Source organism: Centruroides vittatus, unplaced genomic scaffold (genome assembly GCF_030686945.1).
Source record: "Centruroides vittatus isolate TY-2023 unplaced genomic scaffold, ASM3068694v2 contig_1168, whole genome shotgun sequence".
NCBI classification, from domain to species: domain Eukaryota; kingdom Metazoa; phylum Arthropoda; class Arachnida; order Scorpiones; family Buthidae; genus Centruroides; species Centruroides vittatus.
In genome coordinates this window covers 1926653-1949122 of record NW_027120749.1, presented here as the reverse complement: position 1 = coordinate 1949122, position 22470 = coordinate 1926653, and the positions used below count along the sequence as shown (strand labels likewise).

The 22470-nt window shown below is 32.0% G+C and overlaps 1 protein-coding gene across 1 annotated transcript in view; it reads left to right on the top strand.

Moving 5' to 3' along the window:
- The first annotated feature begins 4835 nt into the window (after positions 1 to 4835).
- Positions 4836 to 22470, top strand: part of LOC136981671 (serine/threonine-protein kinase 10-like) — a 73257-nt gene continuing 55622 nt past the window's right edge. The window contains exons 1-2 of the mRNA XM_067278013.1: positions 4836 to 5333; positions 19679 to 19843. Coding sequence (XP_067134114.1) covers positions 5172 to 5333; positions 19679 to 19843 — 327 coding nt within the window. The 5' untranslated portion in view covers positions 4836 to 5171. The remainder of the gene's footprint in view (positions 5334 to 19678; positions 19844 to 22470) is intronic.

The window sequence follows — 22470 nt, the reverse complement described above, 5'->3', positions numbered from 1 at the left end:
TATATATACAGTATAATATTGCTTAATATTACATATGATTTTTACGTAGAGTCTACATAGACATTTTTGAGTTGATCAAAATGGATAAAAGTAGATCTACGCTTAATCTAAATTATTCATGAAATTTATGAGAATCAAATCGGATAAAAATTAAATTGGAAGTCAATATCTTATCATATGTACAGTATCATTGCATGTCAAAATTCCGGGCTAAAATATATGCTCTCCACCTCAAATTAGTACTGATTTGTCTTTGTATATCACACTTTTCCGTTAGCAATGAAGTCGTGCTGGTCATCTATCTAACTCTTTTCGGGGACGGCCGGACGGCCGAGCGGTCAAGGTGGCAGCCTACCGCTCTGGGGGACCCGGGATCGAATCCGAACGGGTCGAATAATCCCCAGGAATTTTTCGGGGGGTGGTCCGTTCGGATATGTCGGGCCCCGTCCCTCACCACCCGGTCGCCCCATTGTGGGCCTGGCCGAACCCATAATGGGCCTACTAAAAGAGGCCCTCTTAGTGCCCACAGGGCGGAAAGAGTTAAAAAAAAAAAAAAAAAAAAAAAAAAAAAAAAAAAAAAAACTCTTTTCGGGGGAATTTTTGAATTGAAATAACGTGACTTGTGGTTTGAATCGAAAGTTCGTACTTAGTTAATCTGGATCTGCTACTTCAAGGTTCTTATAACTGGTCTCCTCTTTCATCTACCTAACACCACTCTTGAAATTAAGGAAGGACGAACAGACGGATGACTGAGAATTTATAGGTTTATAATTTTTTCAAATTGAAGCCCAATTAAACTATCATCATTTGACTTCATCAAATGGATCAGAGTACCGTATGTTATTACAATACAAATAATTCTAAATTATAATGATTTGTACACTTAATGATAAATATATTTCAAAATATGTAATTCATTACGATCCTTTCCAAACACATCGTATAACAAGTTTATATTATGTAAGTGTATATTGTGAAATCTGATTAAGTAATAAACATTATAAAAGCGTAAAATGCTTAATCACCTCTATTACAGTTTAATCACTAATAGTTGATTAAACTTTCTCCATGAAAGGCCATTAAACTATCGATAGTTTTATTTAACTTTTTAATCGAAGAATAATGAGGAATAAATACCGCTATTCTTCACTTTCGAATGACTCAAACTTTCGTGCATATCTCTAAATCAGGGGTCGAAACCAATGTTTGCGTTGTTTATTAGACAATTAAAAAAATCGAGATTCAGAAAAATATTTTACTTCAGTTAAACAATTCGAACTGAAACCAAGGAAAGTAACCAATAGGACCATGTTTACTTAAAAACAGAGTTCCCGTTTTCTCGGAAAATCAAAAATTGGATGACTAACTTGGGAAGTACAGATAAGAAAACTTTACAGTAAACAATAGTTTTCTTATCTGTACTTTCCAAAATGAATGATATTTTTGTAATATATTTTATTTGTGTTCATTGGATTTTTTTAATAAAGTTCTCTGGATATTAATCTTCTAATTTACATACTGTATATGTGCGTGTGTATTAAATCAAATCGCTACGGTCTTTCTTTTAAACTCTTTCCGCCCTCTGGGCACTAAGAGGGCCTCTTTTAGCAAGCCCATTATGGGTTCGGCCAAGCACACAATCGGGCGGCTGGATGGTAAAGGACTGTGCCTGACATATCCGGACGGACCACTGCCCCGAAAAATTCCTGGGGATTTTTCGATTCAGTCTGGATTCGATCCCGGGTTCCCTAGAGAGGTACAGTACAGTACGTACCGTAGGCTGCTACCTTAACCTCTCGGCCATCCAGCCATCAAATCGCTCCGGTTCGCTGCTATTGTCAAAGTAATGTGGCCTACTCTTGTAAAGTTTGGGAATACTGCTCTAAATGGCTTTTTGTACGCTAAATTCGGACTTTCGTGCAGTTTCAACTAAAAATTGCGCTAATGTGTTTTGGGATTTTCTGCCAGTTTTGGCATCAGTAACATCAAAATTATCTGTAAAAATTATAAATTGTGTTTTTGCCAGTTTTATATTTAATCTGTGGTTTTAACGTTATAGATATTTTATTCTGTATTGTTACAGTCTGTAAAAAACTAAAACTTCCTTACTTTAATAATGAATTTGATAATTTTATTTTAGCTCTTTGGGGACAATCTCCTTTATAATATGTAACTGGTCGGATGGCTAAGATAGTTATTTTACAAAGAAGCATTTAATTTAGCCCATTTAACCTATCGCTCTGGGTATCCAGGATCGAATCCGGGCAGTTGAAAACCCCAGGAATTTTTTATGAGTGGTCTCAGCGCCGGATTAAGCATCTAGCGGGCCCTAGACAAAATTTAAATTGGGGCTCCATTTAAATAAGTTGCTTCTAAACAAATCTTATATAATGTGATAGCGTAGCTAGCATGGGTGACACCCGGTGCGGATATCGTAGTGTCACCCCAAGTCACACTGTAGTGTCACCCTTTTTAACTCTTTTATAAAACACTATTGAATTGTAATATCTTCGCACTCGAGCAACTTGAACGCTATATCGAATATGCGATGTCGCGACGTATAAGTTTAGATTTAGAAAATAAATCATAACCATACATCAGTACTACCACGAGAGGCGGCCCTGGGAATATTTCTAGATGATGCGAGAGATCCCGTAGCGTACATTACTTCTGACGCACGGGTGGCTGTCTGTTGACCTTTTTTTTTTAAGTAATGGCTAGTCGAGCGGAGCTTAGTAGGAATTGTCAAATTTTCTGTCCTATCGAATTTCTTAGATAATTTTTAACTCGTTTTGAGACGGAGAAATCTTTTGCACTGAAGCCGGGCTCCTCCGAATTACGGGCCCTAGACATTTGTCTACTTTGCCTATTCGATAATCCGGCCCTGAGTGGTCTGTCTCGGAGATGTCGCGCGTCGTCCATCATCGCCGGTCGTCCGTTTTGTATGGTGGAACCAACAATGCATATGGAAAAGGACTCTCACAGGCGGAAGAGTTAAGAATAAATAAAGAAAAATAATTCTATAAATATTAAATGTGTTATACAATTTTACATAACATGCTTAAGGTAATGTATATTCTATGATTATTTTTTATTTCGTTTCTGTTATATCATCAACAGTTTCGTAACATTATTGACGTAACTGAAACACGTCACAGTTGTAATTTTCTTCCGTAGCAAAAAATTCGAGTTTTGTAATTACATTAAACAATACTAACACAAACAATAGCATGATTTTGCATTCTCTGAATTTTTTAAATTTTATTTTATTTTTCAACTTTCACAATAAATAAATAAACAAATGGGATAAGCTAGTTCTATATATTTTGGTTTTATAAATTTATCATTCAAGGTTATCGATAATGATATATTTTATTTTTAACTATTTCTTTATATTTTTATAAGTTCTTTATTTATGAGAAAATAATAAGCCTAGATTTTAATCAACGAAATTCGGAGAACTTCATTAAATAATTAAAATAAATTAACACAGATTTCCTTATTACTTTCATAAATAACTCATACTGACAAAGAAAAATTTTATGCTAATAAATTAGTTATTGGAAATTTTCTATTATTTCCATTAGCAATTTTTATGGCATATTTTCAACATTTAATCAAAAAAGAATATATACAGTATATAGTATATATTCTTTATATACATATATAAATTTGTATGTTAGATAAGTACAAATAATTAATGGAGAGTTGTTTAATGTAGAGTATATGAATTGCCTGCCTATAAAATAAGAAGAAAAAATACATTTTACGTTAAATTTTAATATAATATGTAAAAAAATATTTTTAATAGTAAAGGTCTAAATCTTTACTACTAAATATATATATATATATATATATTTGGAATTGCAAATTCAAACATTTTGCTGTTTGAAAATATTCTTCATTTCGTAAACACTGGATAAAAATAATTATATCTTCTATTAATAAAAAATATCGATAACAATAAAGTGCATGTAAATAATTGCTTATTTTCAAAAAAAAAAAAAAAAAAAATAGTTAATATACATATAACAATTTATCATTGCATAGAAATTTAATTTCTTACATGATTACTATAGGCGCACGCAAACACACACACATACACACAAAAAAAAACCAGAATGGTGGCGATATTTTAGCATATTGTAGAATATTACAGCAAAAATTAAATTAATTATATATTTTGTCGGATGTCTACGTAAAAGAAACTTGTGCTTTCGTTAAGAAATCGGCTTCTCATTTTAATTGAAAAAATTTTGTTTGTTAGATAACAATAATACAGACACCTCGACACGAAAACATTTAAAAATGCAACATTTTTATTCACTTTTCTAACATTTTCGGCCAGTTTGAATGACCTACCTCTGGAACAGAAAAGTGAAGAAAAAAAAAAACGCTGCATTTTTAAAGATTTTTGTATCGAGGTGTGAGTATTAATTGAGTGCAGTTAGAGAAAAGTTAACAATAATGTTGGAACTTTTAATAAAAAACATTAATATAAAAACTGTTTAAATTAATTATATTTAAAAGAAATACCTCAATTTTTTAATTATATATAATATATTTTTACGAACAAAGTTAAAGAAAATTTCAAAGAAAACAAAATTTTAAACTTCTCTTTGAAATCGCGTTTTGTTTTTTTTTTCCTCGTTATTATTTTTAATGACTTATTTTAAATTTAATTAAATTTATACCCATAAAGTTATAATACAAAATAAACACATCTAATTATCATAGAATTTTATTTTAAAATAAACAATTTAATTACTTAATTAAATTAGTGGATTTAGTTTTAATTATGAACGCGAGATATCGCTAGATTCGTTCTTCCAAAATGGCGGAAATACAGGTAGTGGATGTTTCGTTGATGATGCGATAAAATTCGGAAATGGAGATAATAAGGAATTCCTGAGAAGTTATTCATGAATATAAAAATTTCCCGTCGTAAATATACGAAATAATTTTCATAAATAATCGAATGTGATTTTGTTTTTTTTAATAACTTTAACAAAAGTTTTTCCTAAACTTTAAAATGGCTTCCGTCATTTCAATCGGGAAGAAAGATATTTAAAATAATTTAAATACTAAATTATTTTTTTAAGATGCGAAAGTTCAGTGATATTTCAAGAAACGTTTCTTCTGCCACTTGTTGATATTGATTTTATTTAAAAATGTCTTTCCTTAATAATATACGGAAAATATTTAGTTTGGGTATGGGACCAGATGCGAAAAGGAAGAGAGTTTGTTTAAATATTAAATTTGATGAGGATCCAGAACAAATATGGGAAATCGTTGGAGAGTTAGGCGACGGAGCTTTTGGTAAAGTCTTCAAGGTAAGTTATATTTATATTACATCTATTATACATTAATAAAAAATAACTTCTTGTTGTAGATGATGATAGTTAACACATCATCTAAATTATTAGTCAATTGGTAAATAATCAAATTACTCAAAAAAATATATGCATTAATGATTGAACCACTTCTGTTGAATATATTAATATATCGCGGAGGTAGAAGAAAACATCCGAATACTGCTGAATTAAGTTTTTCATGTTACATACTGATACAGTAACTATAGTGTTACCAGCTGCCTTTATTACGAGTCTGGCCAAATATATAATGGGCATAAAATAAAATTTCAGTCTTTAATATGGGAGTTTTAAATATATATTTTGTGTATAAATGTATTGCATATAGATATTTTTTGGAGTATTAAATTAAATAGCAATATAGTTTTGGGAAAATTTACCTGTCGTGTTTTTTTTTTTTTTATAATGTCAAAGACAGAGTAAATTTTTCAGGATTATGATTAATGATTACATATTTCTTTAATTAGATTACTGATAAGAGGATTGAGGAAGTTATATGTAACAAACATTGCTTCCATAAGATATGAAAAGTTTTACATGAATGAAATATTTGTTTCTTCATTAAAAATAATGAAGGTGATATGTTAATGTTATGATAAATAATGATAAAATATGTCTTTTACTGACAGTATATGATCTCATTCAGAAACTGTAATAGTATACAAATTTTGTAGTAATATACAAATACAAATTTTGTTGTTTATACTTCTCATTTTATTTATAGATGGAATTATACAAATTAAGATAAACAAATAAGCAAAAAAAATATATTATTGAATCAATAAAATAATTCTATTTTATGAAAGTGAAGGTAGAAAGTATTATAACTAAATAATTTTGATGTCGTTTTGAATTTGCTACCGTACTGAATATTAAATTTTAGAATTAATAATAAAGGTTTAATATTATGAGATTATGTAATAAAGCTATCTTTTAATATAGACAGGAAGAACAATTAATATTATAAAATGTATTTAATTGCTATTATTAAATATTTATGGATTTAATTAAAATTTTACATTTAGAAATAACTTTATAAAAATTCAAATTATTTGAATTATGAGAAATAACTCATTAACTAATATTAATTAAATTTCCAAATCATCAAATAATGTAAAAAGCAACTTTACATTATCTGTTCAAATTGCAAACCTTAACAGAAATATAAATAAGTATAGTAAATCTTCAGTTTAATAGCCTAATTGAGGGAAGGGGTGTCTACTATTGCCAAAAGTCTGTTAAATTGAATATTATAAAAACACATTAGTAACAAACTTGAAATGTGTAAAATTGTTAAAATGTTGTTATGATATATTAAGTATGAATAAAATAATAATATAATGTACATTGAGTAATTTACACTCATTGATTTACTGTTTCAACCTTTTACTATGCTTTATTTGCAATCAAATATGATTGAAATTCTTCCTGTAGGACAAATCTTTCATCCATTAGGTTTTGTCATTCGATCCTACTGATCTTTAGAACTAAGCAGACAAACACGAACAGTAACAAAAAAACTTTATTAAAAAGGTGAGAACTGTCATCGACATCCTCGGCCAACACCCAGGCAAAAACCCGCGAACTTTTCGCGCCTCCTTTTTCATGTTGCCACCCAACTCTCGTTGGCAAGTGTTGCCAGGCAGTGTTCAAGATCTCTGGCACTGGCGGCCACAGCTACTCCCCCACCAGTGTCTGTGACACGAAACGAGCGGGAAAGGATACATGTCGGCCAGAGCGTGTGGTAGTTTGTCGCGTTGGGGCTGGATTGTCTGTGGTATGTTTAGTTGGCGCTGGTCTTGGCATTGGAGATGTTGGGGGTAACTGGTCTGACTCACTCGCTGTGAGAATAAAAGCCGGTTTCAGTCGATCAATACAAACTACAGTTTCTTTTCCCTTTATGCATAGAGTGAATGTCTTGCTACCACATGACACGACTTCGTAGGGTCCATTGTATGGAGGCTGCAAGGGCTTCCGTACAGCATCATTGCGAAGAAATACGTGGGAACATGACTGCAGTTCTTTGTGGATAAATGGGTTGCGGTAGGAGTGGTGCACCACAGGCACTGGTTTTAAGTTTGCCATCGTCGTCCTGAGTTTTTCGACGAAAGAACATGGATTGACGTCCTGAGAACCTGGGACGAAAAACTCTCCTGGCAGTCGGAGGCTGGTGCCATAGAGCATCTCAGCCGCGGTAGTATTGGTGTCTTCACGGAGCGCAGTTCGCAATCTTAACAAGACTGTAGGTAGCACTTCCGTCCATCTTTCAGTAGAGTGACACTTGATGGCAGTTTTAAGTGAATGATGAAAGCGTTCAACAATGTCATTTGCAATTGAATGGTATGCTGTTGTCCTAACTCTTTGGGTACCAAGAAGTTGAGTGAGGGATTTAAATAAGCCAGATTCGAATTGCCGTCCTTGATCAGATGTTATTTCGGCAGGCACTCCAAAGCGAGATATCCAGCCTGAGTACAGGGCTGAAGCTACTGTTTCAGCTGCTATATCTGGCAACGGGATTGCTTCAGGCCAACGAGAAAATCTATCGATGATTGTGAGGCAATATGTTGAGCCGTTGGAAGGTGGCAATGGACCAACAATGTCAATATGAATATTTAAAAATCTAGCGTCTGGAAGAGGAAAGGTTCCCAAAGGGCTAGCGACATGTCTCTGGATCTTCGATCGTTGACAAGAAATGCAGGTGCGAGACCATGTCTGGCAGTCTTTACTGATGGATGGCCAAACAAATTTTGCTTTTACCAATCTTGTTGAGCTCCTTACACCTGGATGGGACAGGTTATGGACAGTGTTGAAAGCAGTGCGACGATAACTAGGCGGAATGTATGGACGAATGCGACCTGTCGATACATCACAGTAAATTTCGACATCACTATCAGGAAGTTTAAACTTCTTAAGTACAAGTGATGAGTCACTTGAAGTCAGGAGAGACTGGAGCTCAGGATCTTGCTGTTGGTCTTTTGCAATTTTGCTATAATCTATAGATGGGCTACTAATTGATTCAATACGGGAAAGAGCATCAGCTGGAACGTTATCGATCCCCTTTATGTGTCTGATGTCTGTTGAGAATTGTCCTATAAAGTCAAGATGTCTCAACTGACGGGGTGTACACTTATCGTGTCGTTGCTGGAAGGCAAACGTTAATGGTTTATGGTCTGTGTAAATGGTGAACTGTTGTGCTTCCAGCATAAACCGGAAATGTTTCACAGCCAGATACACAGCCAGAAGTTCTCAGTCGTATGCAGAATACTGACGCTGAGAGTTACTCAGTTTGCGGGAAAAGAACGCTAGTGGCTGGAGACCTTGTGCTGTAACTTGATGAAGGGCAGCGCCCACAGCAGAATCGGATGCATTGACGTGAAGTGCAAGGGTAGCACTCGGTGAAGGATGATGTAGTAAGGTGGCATCTGCTAATTGTGACTTACATGACTCAAATGCCTGAATTGAATTGTCAGTCCATTTAATCTCACGCTGGTCGTTTTTCTTTGCTCCTTTAAGTAGGTCGTGTAAAGGAGCTTGGTGATGGGCCGCATGGGGTAGGAACCTACGATAGAAGTTTAAGATGCCTAAGAACCTTCTCAGTTGTTTGAGGGTCTGTGGTCGCTTCTGTTGAGTTATGGCAGATACATGTTCTGGAAGTGGCATAACGCCGTGGGGAGACACCATGTATCCTAAGAATGATACATGTGGAGCAGCAAAAGTACACTTGGATGCATTGATTTGCAGACCATACTTGTCAAGGCGTTGAAACACTTGCCGCATGTGCATCTTATGTTCCTCCCACGAAGTGCTAGCAATGAGGATGTCATCTAGGTATGAAAAACAAAAGTTTTAGCCTTTCAGAACTTCGTGCATGAATCGTTGGAATGATTGGACTGCGTTGCAGAGACCAAAAGGGAGGAAAACGAATTCAAATAGCCCAAATGGCGTTGTAATGGCTGTCTTAGGCACATCATCTGGGTTAACTGGTATATGATGGAAGGCTCTAACCAAATCAATCTTGGAAAATATTCGGGCTCCGTGTAGACTTTGACCAAAATCGTGGATATGTGGCACTGGATAGTGATCGGGAACACTTATCCTATTTAGGGCACGATAGTCTTCAGTAGGTCTCCAATCGTTACAGCCCTTCGGCACCATATGGAGGGGAGAAGCCCAGTTGGACTTTGATGGTCTGCATATACCTAACTCCATCATGTGCTGGAATTCTTGCTTTGCTACTTGCAGCTGAGTCGGATGCAATCTACGGGGTTTGGCAAATACGGGTGGACCGTATGTCTCGATATAATGCACTGTTGAGCATCAAACACAAGACCGTGTTATTTATTAAACACTTGGCATTTTTCCACTTCTATTAGTTGAGACGAGATTTTATTTCACTCGTTTCGGGCATTTCGCCCCTCTTCAGTCAACGTTAGTTCCTCGAACTCAAGGGTGCGCGTGCATAGCACAATTTGGACCTCAAAGTTACAGCAACAAATGTAAATGTTCTACGTACGGCTAATTAAATTGTAAAATTTCTTTTAAAATATATAAACATACAGGCTTATTTTATACATATCGGTATATTAAACATATTCGGTATCTTACTTTTTTAAAATCGAACGCAATAGATCTTTAATCTTCTTTTTACTAACTTTTTTCTTTTCTTCATTGTTGTTTTATCTTGACATAAAGCAATAAACGTTTGGACCTGGTGTTAACTAAAAAACTCACTTTTCGTCTAGTACTGGCTCATTATTACGCAGTTGTTTGTTGACCATTTGCATATTCTGCTGGTTATGACGATCTGAATTTACATAATTAACTGTATAGCCAAAAGTAGCCAAGTTAGGCTGGATCTGTTGCTTATTTTTTATATGATTATAATATTCTTAACCAATTCTTGTTTATATTTATGCTTAAATTTTTATTTATAGAATTACTGGACTTTATGATGGCCACGCTCTCTTTAAATTTTCTATTATAAGCGTATTTTTCTTTATATAAAATTTTTTTTTTGTACCATCTTGATCTATATTACAATTATTAAGTAGGCAATGATCATGAAAAACAGAGTTTACTCGATTGTATCTTAAGTCGGCGACATGTTCCTTTAATCTGATATTTAACTTACGTTTCGTTTCTCCAATATAAATACTATTATTCTTACAAGTACACGGAATTTCGTAAACGACATTCTTTGTTTCTTTCGCTTCTGTTCTAGTTTGCTGTATACTCTTTTTATTTTTTAGCCGGGATTTAAGTTTCTCATATTTAGGTGCGAGTTTTATGTCTACCTTTCTTAATTCTTTATTAATTTCTTCATATAATCCTTTTACATATGGAAAACTAATATATCTTATTCCTGAGCCTTGTTTTTCTATTCTTTGTTTGTCGTTTCTATTTGTTTTATCATTTATTTCTTTTTCCCATTTTGTAATTATATAGTTTGGGTATCCATTAAATACAAATTTATTTTTTAATTCTTTTATATATTTAGACATATTACTTAACTTACTGGTTCTATTTTTAATTTTTTCATATTCTATTTTTTAACCAGTAAGTTAAGTAATATGTCTAAATATATAAAAGAATTAAAAAATAAATTTGTATTTAATGGATACCCAAACTATATAATTACAAAATGGGAAAAAGAAATAAATGATAAAACAAATAGAAACGACAAACAAAGAATAGAAAAACAAGGCTCAGGAATAAGATATATTAGTTTTCCATATGTAAAAGGATTATATGAAGAAATTAATAAAGAATTAAGAAAGGTAGACATAAAACTCGCACCTAAATATGAGAAACTTAAATCCCGGCTAAAAAATAAAAAGAGTATACAGCAAACTAGAACAGAAGCGAAAGAAACAAAGAATGTCGTTTACGAAATTCCGTGTACTTGTAAGAATAATAGTATTTATATTGGAGAAACGAAACGTAAGTTAAATATCAGATTAAAGGAACATGTCGCCGACTTAAGATACAATCGAGTAAACTCTGTTTTTCATGATCATTGCCTACTTAATAATTGTAATATAGATCAAGATGGTACAAAAAATTTTATATAAAGAAAAATACGCTTATAATAGAAAATTTAAAGAGAGCGTGGCCATCATAAAGTCCAGTAATTCTATAAATAAAAATTTAAGCATAAATATAAACAAGAATTGGTTAAGAATATTATAATCATATAAAAAATAAGCAACAGATCCAGCCTAACTTGGCTACTTTTGGCTATACAGTTAATTATGTAAATTCAGATCGTCATAACCAGCAGAATATGCAAATGGTCAACAAACAACTGCGTAATAATGAGCCAGTACTAGACGAAAAGTGAGTTTTTTAGTTAACACCAGGTCCAAACGTTTATTGCTTTATGTCAAGATAAAACAACAATGAAGAAAAGAAAAAAGTTAGTAAAAAGAAGATTAAAGATCTATTGCGTTCGATTTTAAAAAAGTAAGATACCGAATATGTTTAATATACCGATATGTATAAAATAAGCCTGTATGTTTATATATTTTAAAAGAAATTTTACAATTTAATTAGCCGTACGTAGAACATTTACATTTGTTGCTGTAACTTTGAGGTCCAAATTGTGCTATGCACGCGCACCCTTGAGTTCGAGGAACTAACGTTGACTGAAGAGGGGCGAAATGCCCGAAACGAGTGAAATAAAATCTCGTCTCAACTAATAGAAGTGGAAAAATGCCAAGTGTTTAATAAATAACACGGTCTTGTGTTTGATGCTCAACATATAAGAAAACACGGTTTCAAGAACACCTAAATTATATAATGCACTGTGTTGTGCCTGACTTTATCTGAAAACGGTCGAGGACGAGTGAGATGTGGAAAGTCCTTGAGAATATCCTGCATTGGGGAATTGCTGATTATAGTTTTGACTGAAGTAGGTGGTCCTGTATGATATCTTCCTCGTGTAGTAAGGGAAGTCAGGGGGTCGACCAGTAATCTGTTTCTGATGTCGAGAATGAGTCCAAAGTTGGCCAAAAAGTCTGCACCGATTATAGGCTTCTGCACATCAGCTATGGTAAATTCCCATCTGAAAGAACGTCTTAAGTTGAGGTCAAGTTCTAGCACCTTTGTTCTATACGTCGAGATTTTAGAGTTGTTGGCAGCATTAAATTCAACCTTTGTAGGCTGATTCTTAGTGCGATTGGGAATGATCGATAAATCTGCTCCAGAATCAATTAAGAAATTTAGGCCAGTTTTGTTGTCATACACAAACAGACGGCTATATTTAGGAGCCAGGCTGGACCCACAGGCCGTTACTGCGGCTGGCTGTGCTCGTTTCCCTGATCAGCAGTTCGGTTGAAGGAACACGGCGAACGACATTTCCTAGCGGCTGATCCAAACTTATCATGGTAGTAACAATATCCCTGACGATTGAGGCTTCTTCCTCGAGGGCGTGAACTAATGCAATACCTCGAATTCGGATCATGTCGGTTTCTCTCTCTACTACGATAACGGGGACGAGCAGTATGCGATACATTAAGTTCTGTAACCTTCGTTGTGAGTTCTAAAATCTGCATTTCGAGATTTTTGATTACGGGATTGTCGGCTTCTAAGTTGATGCTGGCCAGTTGGGTTGGTTCTGTAAGTTCAGCAACCTTGTCAGCAAGGATGGCTAGCTTGTCTAGTTCATCACCGCTAACAGCCAGAACTGTCTGAATATTTTTGGGGAGACGTTGGAGCCACAAGTTTCTAAGAAATTCTTCGGTAATCTTGTCCGCTGAAAGCTCCCTCATTTTACGGAGTAAAACGCTGGGTTTCTGATCCCCTGACGCCAGATCTTCAAGCAAAATTTTAGCCTCTTTAGCAGCGGAGTTCTGAAAAATTTCGAGGAGTTGATCTTTGAGTTTAGTAAACGGAGCCTCGGCTGGACGGTCAAATACTAAGTCACTGACGTTAGATAGAATCTCCGCGTCCAGGGAATTGATTAAATAGTCGTACTTAGTGTTCTCACTTGTAATCCGATTAATGGCAAAAGCTGCGTCTAGCTGCACAAAAAATAATTTGATGTTGGTTTTAGTGAAGATAGGCATTTTTGCCTGTACACGTCCGATTTCCAACTTGTTTTGTTCCGCCATTTCGGGTGCCTAACTATGCGGGTAGAAGGAAAGCGGGATAGTCTTTGATTAGGCTTAGCCTGAGTCACGCACTCTTAGTCGTCTTATTGAATTTACGATTCAGAAACTGATCATACCTGTATGTCCTGTTAAAAATGTTCCTTCGTAGACACAGAGTTGTTCACTATCCAATTCAGTCGAAAGTCCAGGTAGTTCGTTAATCGGATCACGTTCGGGTCACCACTTTGTCATTTGATCCTACTGATCTTTAGAACTAAGCAGACAAACACGAACAGTAACAAAAAAACTTTATTAAAAAGGTGAGAACTGTCATCGACATCCTCGGCCAACACCCAGGCAAAAACCCGCAAACATTTTGCGCCTCCTTTTTCACGTTGCCACCCAACTCTCATTGGCAAGTGTTGCCAGGCAGTGTTCAAGATCTCTGGTACTGGCGGCCACAAGGTCAAAAGTCTGTTAAATTGGGGTCTATTAAATTGAGGGTTTAGTGTATTCAGAAAAATGTTTTAAATCATTATTCAATGTTTTTTTATTTTCAGTTATTTATACATTTAATTAATGAGCATTTATGAATAGATATTATTTGTAAATACTAATCTATGAAATGTTAAAACTATAAACTTAATATGTGCTTTTTTAAGTCTGACTTGTATATTTTCTTTATTATTTTTTTAACATTTAATATTTTATTAATGGTGGTGGCAGTTATTTAAGCATAAAGGATCATTTTTATGACAATATAGATATATTTTATTACCATTATTTTTAAAGTAATTAAGTAATTTGGTTTGATTATTGTTAGTATTACAGTTGAATCAAGTAACTATAAATGTTTTTTAAAATTACAAATTCCTAATGTTGATGGTAAAAAAATAAAGCAATTGCATTCATCATGGAAAAAGTATTTTACTCATTATTAATTATCAATGTTTTCTATTCATGTTTTGTTATGCAAATCACCTTGAATAAGGAAGCATTTCCATATTCATGTGTGTCATGGTGGTTTAGTCTTATGATTTGTTATTCAGGCTGAAGTTTTTAATAATAAATAACATGAAGAAATTTCATCATGTTATTTATGGAAAATTGAGAGATACAAAATGATTCTTATATCCTATTGTTGATAGCCAAATATAGGCATTCCTATGTAGTCAGTGATTGCTTATATTAATGCAGAAGTTTTGCAGTATTCACCATACAAAGCCTTATTACCCATTTGGTCCTTTGGTGAGAGATTTAGAATTGAAGCAGGCAGTTAAGCAATTTTCAAATATACCTAGACAGTTCACTTTTGTCAAAACTCATAAACTGGATACACAATTCTGCCCCATTCTGGACAAATGTTCCTCTGACATGATTGATAGAAAAAGGCCTAAATAAGTTTTATTATTTGTAGGTTACAAAATTATAAAAAATAAGTTTTTATACAGTAGAGCATCGATTATCCGACCCCCGATTAACCGACTTATCGGTTAACCGACCGCGTTCTAGTCGGCAAATTCAAATGTCCGCTAGTGATGTGGCGCTACAATATTTGGTTATGTCTTGGCTACTTTAATATTATTTTTGTTAAATTTTTGCATGTTTTAGCTGGCAGCACTGGCTCGACCACGAAAGGGAGGCTAGTATTTAAACCAGGCCTAATACACTATACTAATAATGTATTTTTTCATACTTTTCGGTTATCCGACCAACCCCAGTCCCCAATTAAGTCAGATAATCGATGCTGTACTGTATTTACAATCAACTGGAGACACATTTCAGAATCAGTGAAAATGGGGTCTAAAACTGATTGTTATTTTTTAAAGATTTATTTATTTACTGATCTAAAAATTGGTGCTATTACACTGGCATATTAAAAACAGGCAAAACTATCATAGAGTTTTAAAATATAAAACAACACTGTTCAGTTTTAATATTGATATTGTTATTAAATATTAAATTTATTTATATATATATATAATTAAGATAAAATGATTTTGAAGAGATTTAAATAAGTCTATAAAACTATTAACAAGGAATTTAAACTTCAAATAAATTATTGGATATCAGAAAGTTTGTTATTAATTTACTACCAAAATTATTAACAATTAATCTTAAGATTAAAATTTTTTTATTGTATTGTTATTAGCAATATGAAAAATGTTTTAATGGATTTCACAATAACATTATAATAGATTTCAGTCAGGTATTTTTAAAGTATGCTTTTATCTAGAAGTAGAAAATATCGAGATCATTGTGTAACGCAATTGGATAATCTAATTGTGTTACAAAATTTCTATGATAATTTTCATTAGTAAATGTATTAAATTAAAAGTTAGATGAAAAATTAGAGTTAAATCTGCAAAAATAAATACGTTAAAGATTGAAAATAAAATTATCAAGTATAAGTATAAAGTCTACAAAAACTTACTTTAACTTTAAAAAGTATTATAATTTAGATGGATTGTAATTCTGGAAATTAAATTATGTATGTTTAAATGTATAACAAACCATAGACCAGTATTTTCCAAAGTCCTTGGTAAAGTGGAGCCCTTAAGGAAGTTTTATTTTGTGAAGCCCTCACAATTCATTGACATCTGTTATAAACTTGTACATTTGACAGAAAAGATGAGGCCACAAGATTAAATTTTTAATTATTATTAGTTCATTGAATGGTTAAATTAAAACATATGTAATTGTTTATAATCATTTATTAATAAACAAGTATGTATATTTTATTTTTATCATTGTTGAATAAAATCTCAGTTGTACAAATTTTGTGTGATAAGAGCAAATGACAACTACCATGTTGAGGTGCACTGCGGACTCAAATAAACAACTGCTTGCTTAAAAATAGCTATAAAACAAACAAATAATGCATTTGATTCATCAACTTTAAAAATGTTTTAAAAGGTTCGTGGAGTCCTAGAGTTTGAGTTATGGAGCCACTTTAGTAAATGCTGCTATAGATTATATATGGCAACCTCAGAGTAAGAGTGATCCAAGTTCAGTTTTTTGTGTTATAGCCTTAGCATGTGGAGTTTGCTTAAAAACAACTGCTTTATCTAATGCAATATAGATTCAAGTTGAATTTGTTATTACATCCTAGGCCCATAAAGAAAAAACAGAAAAAAGAAAGTATGTGAAATATTGTGTAAAAGTTTTTGTTAAATATTTTAAAATTAGAATTTACTAATGGATCATTCTTGCTTTGAGGTCATTATATAGTATATATATTTGATGTTTGAGTTTACTTGATTATATCTGTAATACAATAGAATGAAACTCAAAAAACTGAAATTTTTATGGACTGTTTTTATGTCCTAATTTACTTAAACTGCTAACAAATATGATGATAAAGATTTGTCATCTTATGCAATATAAATTAATGATTGATTGATTAATAAATACTTTAGAAACAAGTAGGGGAAACATTTTGTATGTGCCATTTTTATAGCATAAAATTATTTAAAATAACTCATAATTTTTTGTACAAGAAATTTTTTATTTGAAGTTTTAGTTTCTTAAAAAATAACCTATAAAAATTTCAACTTTGGATTTATACAGTACAGTAAGACCCTGCTTAACGCTGTCTCAATTAACACTGATTCGATATAGTGTGGTCTACTTGAAGCCTAAAAAAAGCTCAAAATTTATGTTGATTCAAATTATTGTGGCATTTCATTGATTATTCCCAAACACGAACCAATCAGCAAAAGGTGGCAATTCATTGTAGTGCTGTGCTTTCTTTAAATCTATGTTTGTTTGGTTCAACTTTGGAAAAAATATAACATCATGGATGCCATAGGAAATATCGACTTTGCTTGGCAAGAATTAACTGATAAATGCATGAACGAAGTTGGTAGCAGTTATGGCTGAAGGTATCCAAGAATTCTCAACAAGAACAGCCTATCGCTGTATTGTTAGGTTGACCAAATTGTGAAACTAATCGATACAGCTGGACTAGGAGATGTAGACAAGCAGGATATTGAAAAGTTACTGCAGGTTTCCAGTGAGAGCCTTACCAATGACGACCTTCAATAACTGGCAGAACAGGCAAGGAATTCATGTACAACTGGAAATAGTGATTCTGAAAACAAAGAACCCAAAGAATTTCTCTACAGATTTCCTTAGTAAAAGTTTGGTAATGATTACCGAAATTGTTGATCAAATTCTATCCAATGATCCAGATTTTGAAAGGAGTGCAAAAGCGAAATGAGGCATTTGGATGCTATCTCCTGCTACCGACATTTGCTTAATGAAAGAAAAAGAAAGCGACAAATGATCATCACTAGACAAGTTCATCGCAAAAAATTCAAGAATTTCAGAAAAGCCAGTATATTCATCACAAAAATGAACTTTAGATTTTTGTGTGCATATGTTTATGTGCTATTTAACATATATTATTATGCAAATTAATATAAAAATAACTTAAAATTAAAGTAAAAATTTGTTTATTTTTGATTGTGTGTTCTCCTTTCCCTATTTACTCTATGTTAAAATGACCTCGTTTAACGTTTTGTCGTCTAGGAATGTATCCCCTGCGTTAAGCGGGGTCTTACTGTATATGTATATAAGTGTATTGGACTATGTTCTAATATGTGGATGTATACATATATATATATATACTGCACATACATACGACAGTTTAGTGGTTAAAAATATTGTTAAAACTTCTAATTCAATAATCAAAAAAAAAAAAAACAGCAAAATGAGCATTCACTTGAAAAGCAAGTGTTTTTGTTCATTTTTAAAAGGACTTACCATGATTTCAAGTTATATACAGACAGATAATCTCGAAATCTTTAGGACCATACACATTTTGGAATTTGGAATTTTTCAGATTTAAAAATGGTAAAATACCACACAGATACACCATGATTTAGCTTCTGTAATTACTTTATTTTCTGCACTGTCAATAATAACAAATGCTTTTTTTGCTTTTTCCAATGTTTTTTCACAGTTCTCATAGTGAAAGAATTACAGAATTGTAAAGGTTATCATTTGTTATGTCAGCAGTTCCCAATATTATTTGACTTGCATATTCCTTGGCAGCCCATTTTTCTAAATTGTACCCCTTACATTAGAAAAATGTTTGTACTTTATATAGTTTTATTTTAAACTTGTTATAACTGTAAATAAATAGCAGCAATGTGGCAAGGAAGGTGCACAGGGCTACTGAATTGATGAATATTAAAAGATTATCTGTAAAGGTACAAACAAATGTTTAGTGTTTGGTGTTTTATCTACTTTTCTACTTACCACACCATTGCTCTTTGAAGTTGGTTAATAAAAAAAGAAACCAATAATAAATTGTATGTATGTATTTAAAACTGAGAAAATTAATTTATTGAATTCAAGTTATGTAACATTGCCAAAGGCTTCAACACAGAATGTTCTTACAATACATCTGCCATTATTAATTTTTCTTTGCATATCCCCAGTTGGAAATCATTGTGTTATGTCCAAGCATGTTTGGTACGTAGATATTGTCTGCACACCAACAGAGTTTTGGCGTGCAGACAATATCTATGAATGTTTTTGGTTTTCAGAATTTCAGTTAAGAGATGTGAGTTAAGAGTTCAGTTAAGAGTGTATCTTTATATATTTGGGAATGAAGATTAAACCAAAGATACTGACAGTGTTGTTAGTAAAATTTTTGCCCAGTTTGTAGGAATTGTTTTCTTAAGTCTAGTTTCAAAATCTTTTCTTCTAGATTTTCCAAATTATCTGTAAATTAAAAAGATGGTATGCAACTTATCTTTTGTATCATTCATTACTAATTTAAATAAATTATACCAAAGGTATATGCATAAAAATTCTGCTTTTCAGGTTTTTTTTTTTCCTCTATAAGATTGTTCAAGATTGAGCTTGATATTTAAATTTTTAGAATACTCTAGTTTTTGTTATACTTCTTAAATGATTATCTATTAAACATTTTTGCTGTTTATGTTAATTTGTTAATCATTAAATCCATGTAGTCAGTTATTTTTGAACATAATTATAAATTGCTATTTACACTTTGAAATATTCTAATAGAAAAATAATTCAGTTAAGTAACTGAAATGTTATATCTTTCTTTAATATATTACAAAATATGTTAACAGATAAGCTTGTACATTTGAAGTTTGCTTAATTAACAAATTAATTAGTAATTTTAATAAATTAATTTATTTGTGGTCATGATTAATTTTTTAATATATTTACATTTAGGCTCAAAATAAAGAAACCAAGAAATTAGCTGCTGCCAAAATATGTGATTTGAAAGGAGAAGATGATTTAGAAGATTTTACTGTTGAAATTGATATATTGAAAGAATGTAAACATCCAAATATTGTTGAATTATTAGAAGCCTTTTTTTTCGAAGGAAAATTATGGGTATATTTTTAATTATTTTAAAAATGATTTAGTCACATAAATGTTCAAAAAATTTTTTTGTGATAAAATAGGAACTTTTTAAGAACAAATTTAAATATATATAACATAATATAAACAGTATACACTGAATAGTCCTATTGTTTATTTTTGAATTTAGATATAAAAAATTTTTCGAATGTAACTATTTTGAATAAATTAGTTGGTAAAGTATTTAATTACAATTTATCATTAGGATATTTTTATCAGTTTATGAATGTATCAATTATGAGTCTACATAATTAAAATATTGTGTAGTTGAAGTATATTCACATTAAAGGTTTAACAATAATTGCTTCTAAATCAAAATGGGGTAAAATTTCTTTCCCTCATAATGATACATATGATTTCACTCTAAGAGATTGGATTTCATTCATAATAATTTTTTTTTCAATTTAAAAAATTTATTATAATATCTTTATAGTAATTCTGTAACATTGAGTAATGTTATTTTTAAAAATAGTTTTAGAGATGTGGGTAACAATTGATGTTTAATAAGTTCTAAATACTTTGATAAAGCTAAATAATGATACTTATAAAATTTGCAAACATCTTTAGAAAAATATTAATATTTTGTAATTTAAAAGACTCCACATTGCACAGTAAAAGATTCAGTTTTATTTAATTTTTATAGGCCTACTTGTACACCACTGCTAAACCTTTACTTCCTGTAAGATATAATACATAAAACGAACAAACGTTTTCAATCTTATCCAAGATCTGTCTCAGGTTGTCAGATCAATTGAGTTCCAATTATGGAAAACTAAGGTTCGAATGTTTTGAAATTCAAACTATTTAACAAGTTTGGAATTAAGAACATGAATTTGAAATAACATAATAAATTAATATATACACTATATAATCTTATATATAAAATTCTCGTGTCACAATGTTAGTTACCGTACTCCTCCGAAACGGCTTTACCGATTTTTACCAAATTTTATATGCATATTCAGTAGGTCTGAGAATCGGCTACTATCTATTTTTCATACCCCTACACCATTTCCCCCTTTCAAAAATATATTTATATATGGATTAAGGCTTTTATGTCCAACAGATGGCGCTAACTTCCGACGACCTAAGTTTGCTTTTCTGTGAGGCATTATGCTTTTCTGTGAGAATGGACTGAAGCAGATCATTTTCTATCTATCTATATAAATAAAATATAACGTTCGTTTGTTCCTACCGATTCCTTTGAAATTTTGACACAACGTTGCATTCGAATACGCACGTGTTTTTATATAATATACATGTCGAAATCCCCCCCAGTGGGGGAGATGGACGGGATTAAGGCTTACTGTGAAGAACTCGGCTTCTATTATACTATTTTACATGCGGTTTTTTTGCGTTTTTAATTGCGTTTTAATAGGTTACGTCAACAGAATATACACTAAAAAGGGATTTTTCGATATTCCCCAGCGGGAAAAATGACGGGATTAAGGCTTACTGTGAAGAACTCGGCTTTTATTATACTATTTTAGATGCGTTTTTGATTGCGTTTTAATAGGGTACGTCAAGAGAATGTACACTAAGAAGGGATTTTTTGAAATTCTCCCCACGGGGGAAGTGTTATACATTTATAATAGATACATTTTGAGCCACAACAACGCGTGGCCGGGTCAGCTAGTATTGTATATATAATACAATATAATATTAGATATAATATGTAAGGCCTACTTGTGCATACTTTGAATTCATACTTTCACAGAATATTGGAATAATAAAAGTATTTAAGAAAGAAAAATTAAATTTGGGATGAATTTTAAATTTTTATGAAGGTTATTATTATTAAAAAAATATAATATAGGCATTTTTTCAAACAAAATTATGAAGAATATTACAGTAAAATATTAAGTGAATTTCCAAGAATTATTCATAGAATATCATTTTTAAAAAGCATTTTGTTTTTTTTAAATATCTTAAAAAAACATCAGGAAATTTTAAATTTTTATTTATTATAAAATTTTGTTTATCTTTTTTTCTGCATCTGTTATAGATAATTTTTATAAAGTAAACCCCTCTAACTCAGATTAATACAAGATGAAGATTGTCCACAAAAGTGTTTTCTCCAATGATGTGCAAAAAGAAAGAGTATGGGCTAAGAGATTTACATCACAGTAATTTATTATAATCAGCTTTAAACAGAAGTTTTACTGAATATTAGCAGATCATACTGCTCAATTTATTATTAAAGAAAATGAGCTCAAAAAAATCTCATGATGATACAGTATATAACAGTTTTTAGTAATAAACTCGTAAAAACACCGGATTGTAAACAAATCTTCAACACAAACCTAATAACCAGTGCCCGTCTATGCTTCAACTACTACGGAATGATAAGGATAGACCAAATAGGGACAAACTTCCTGGGGTATACGCTATCCCACTAACGAATAATAGATGCAATAGGGAATTGGTGTACATTGGATCCACCAAAAGAGCGGTGGAAGTAAGATGGAAAGAGCACCAGAAAGACATTATACATGGGAAAGCTACCACCTCACTGACGGTTTATGCATCGGATCCGGAAATCATCCCAGACTTCAAGGCCACGAAACTACTGGCTACCACTAAGCATGCTGATCAAATGT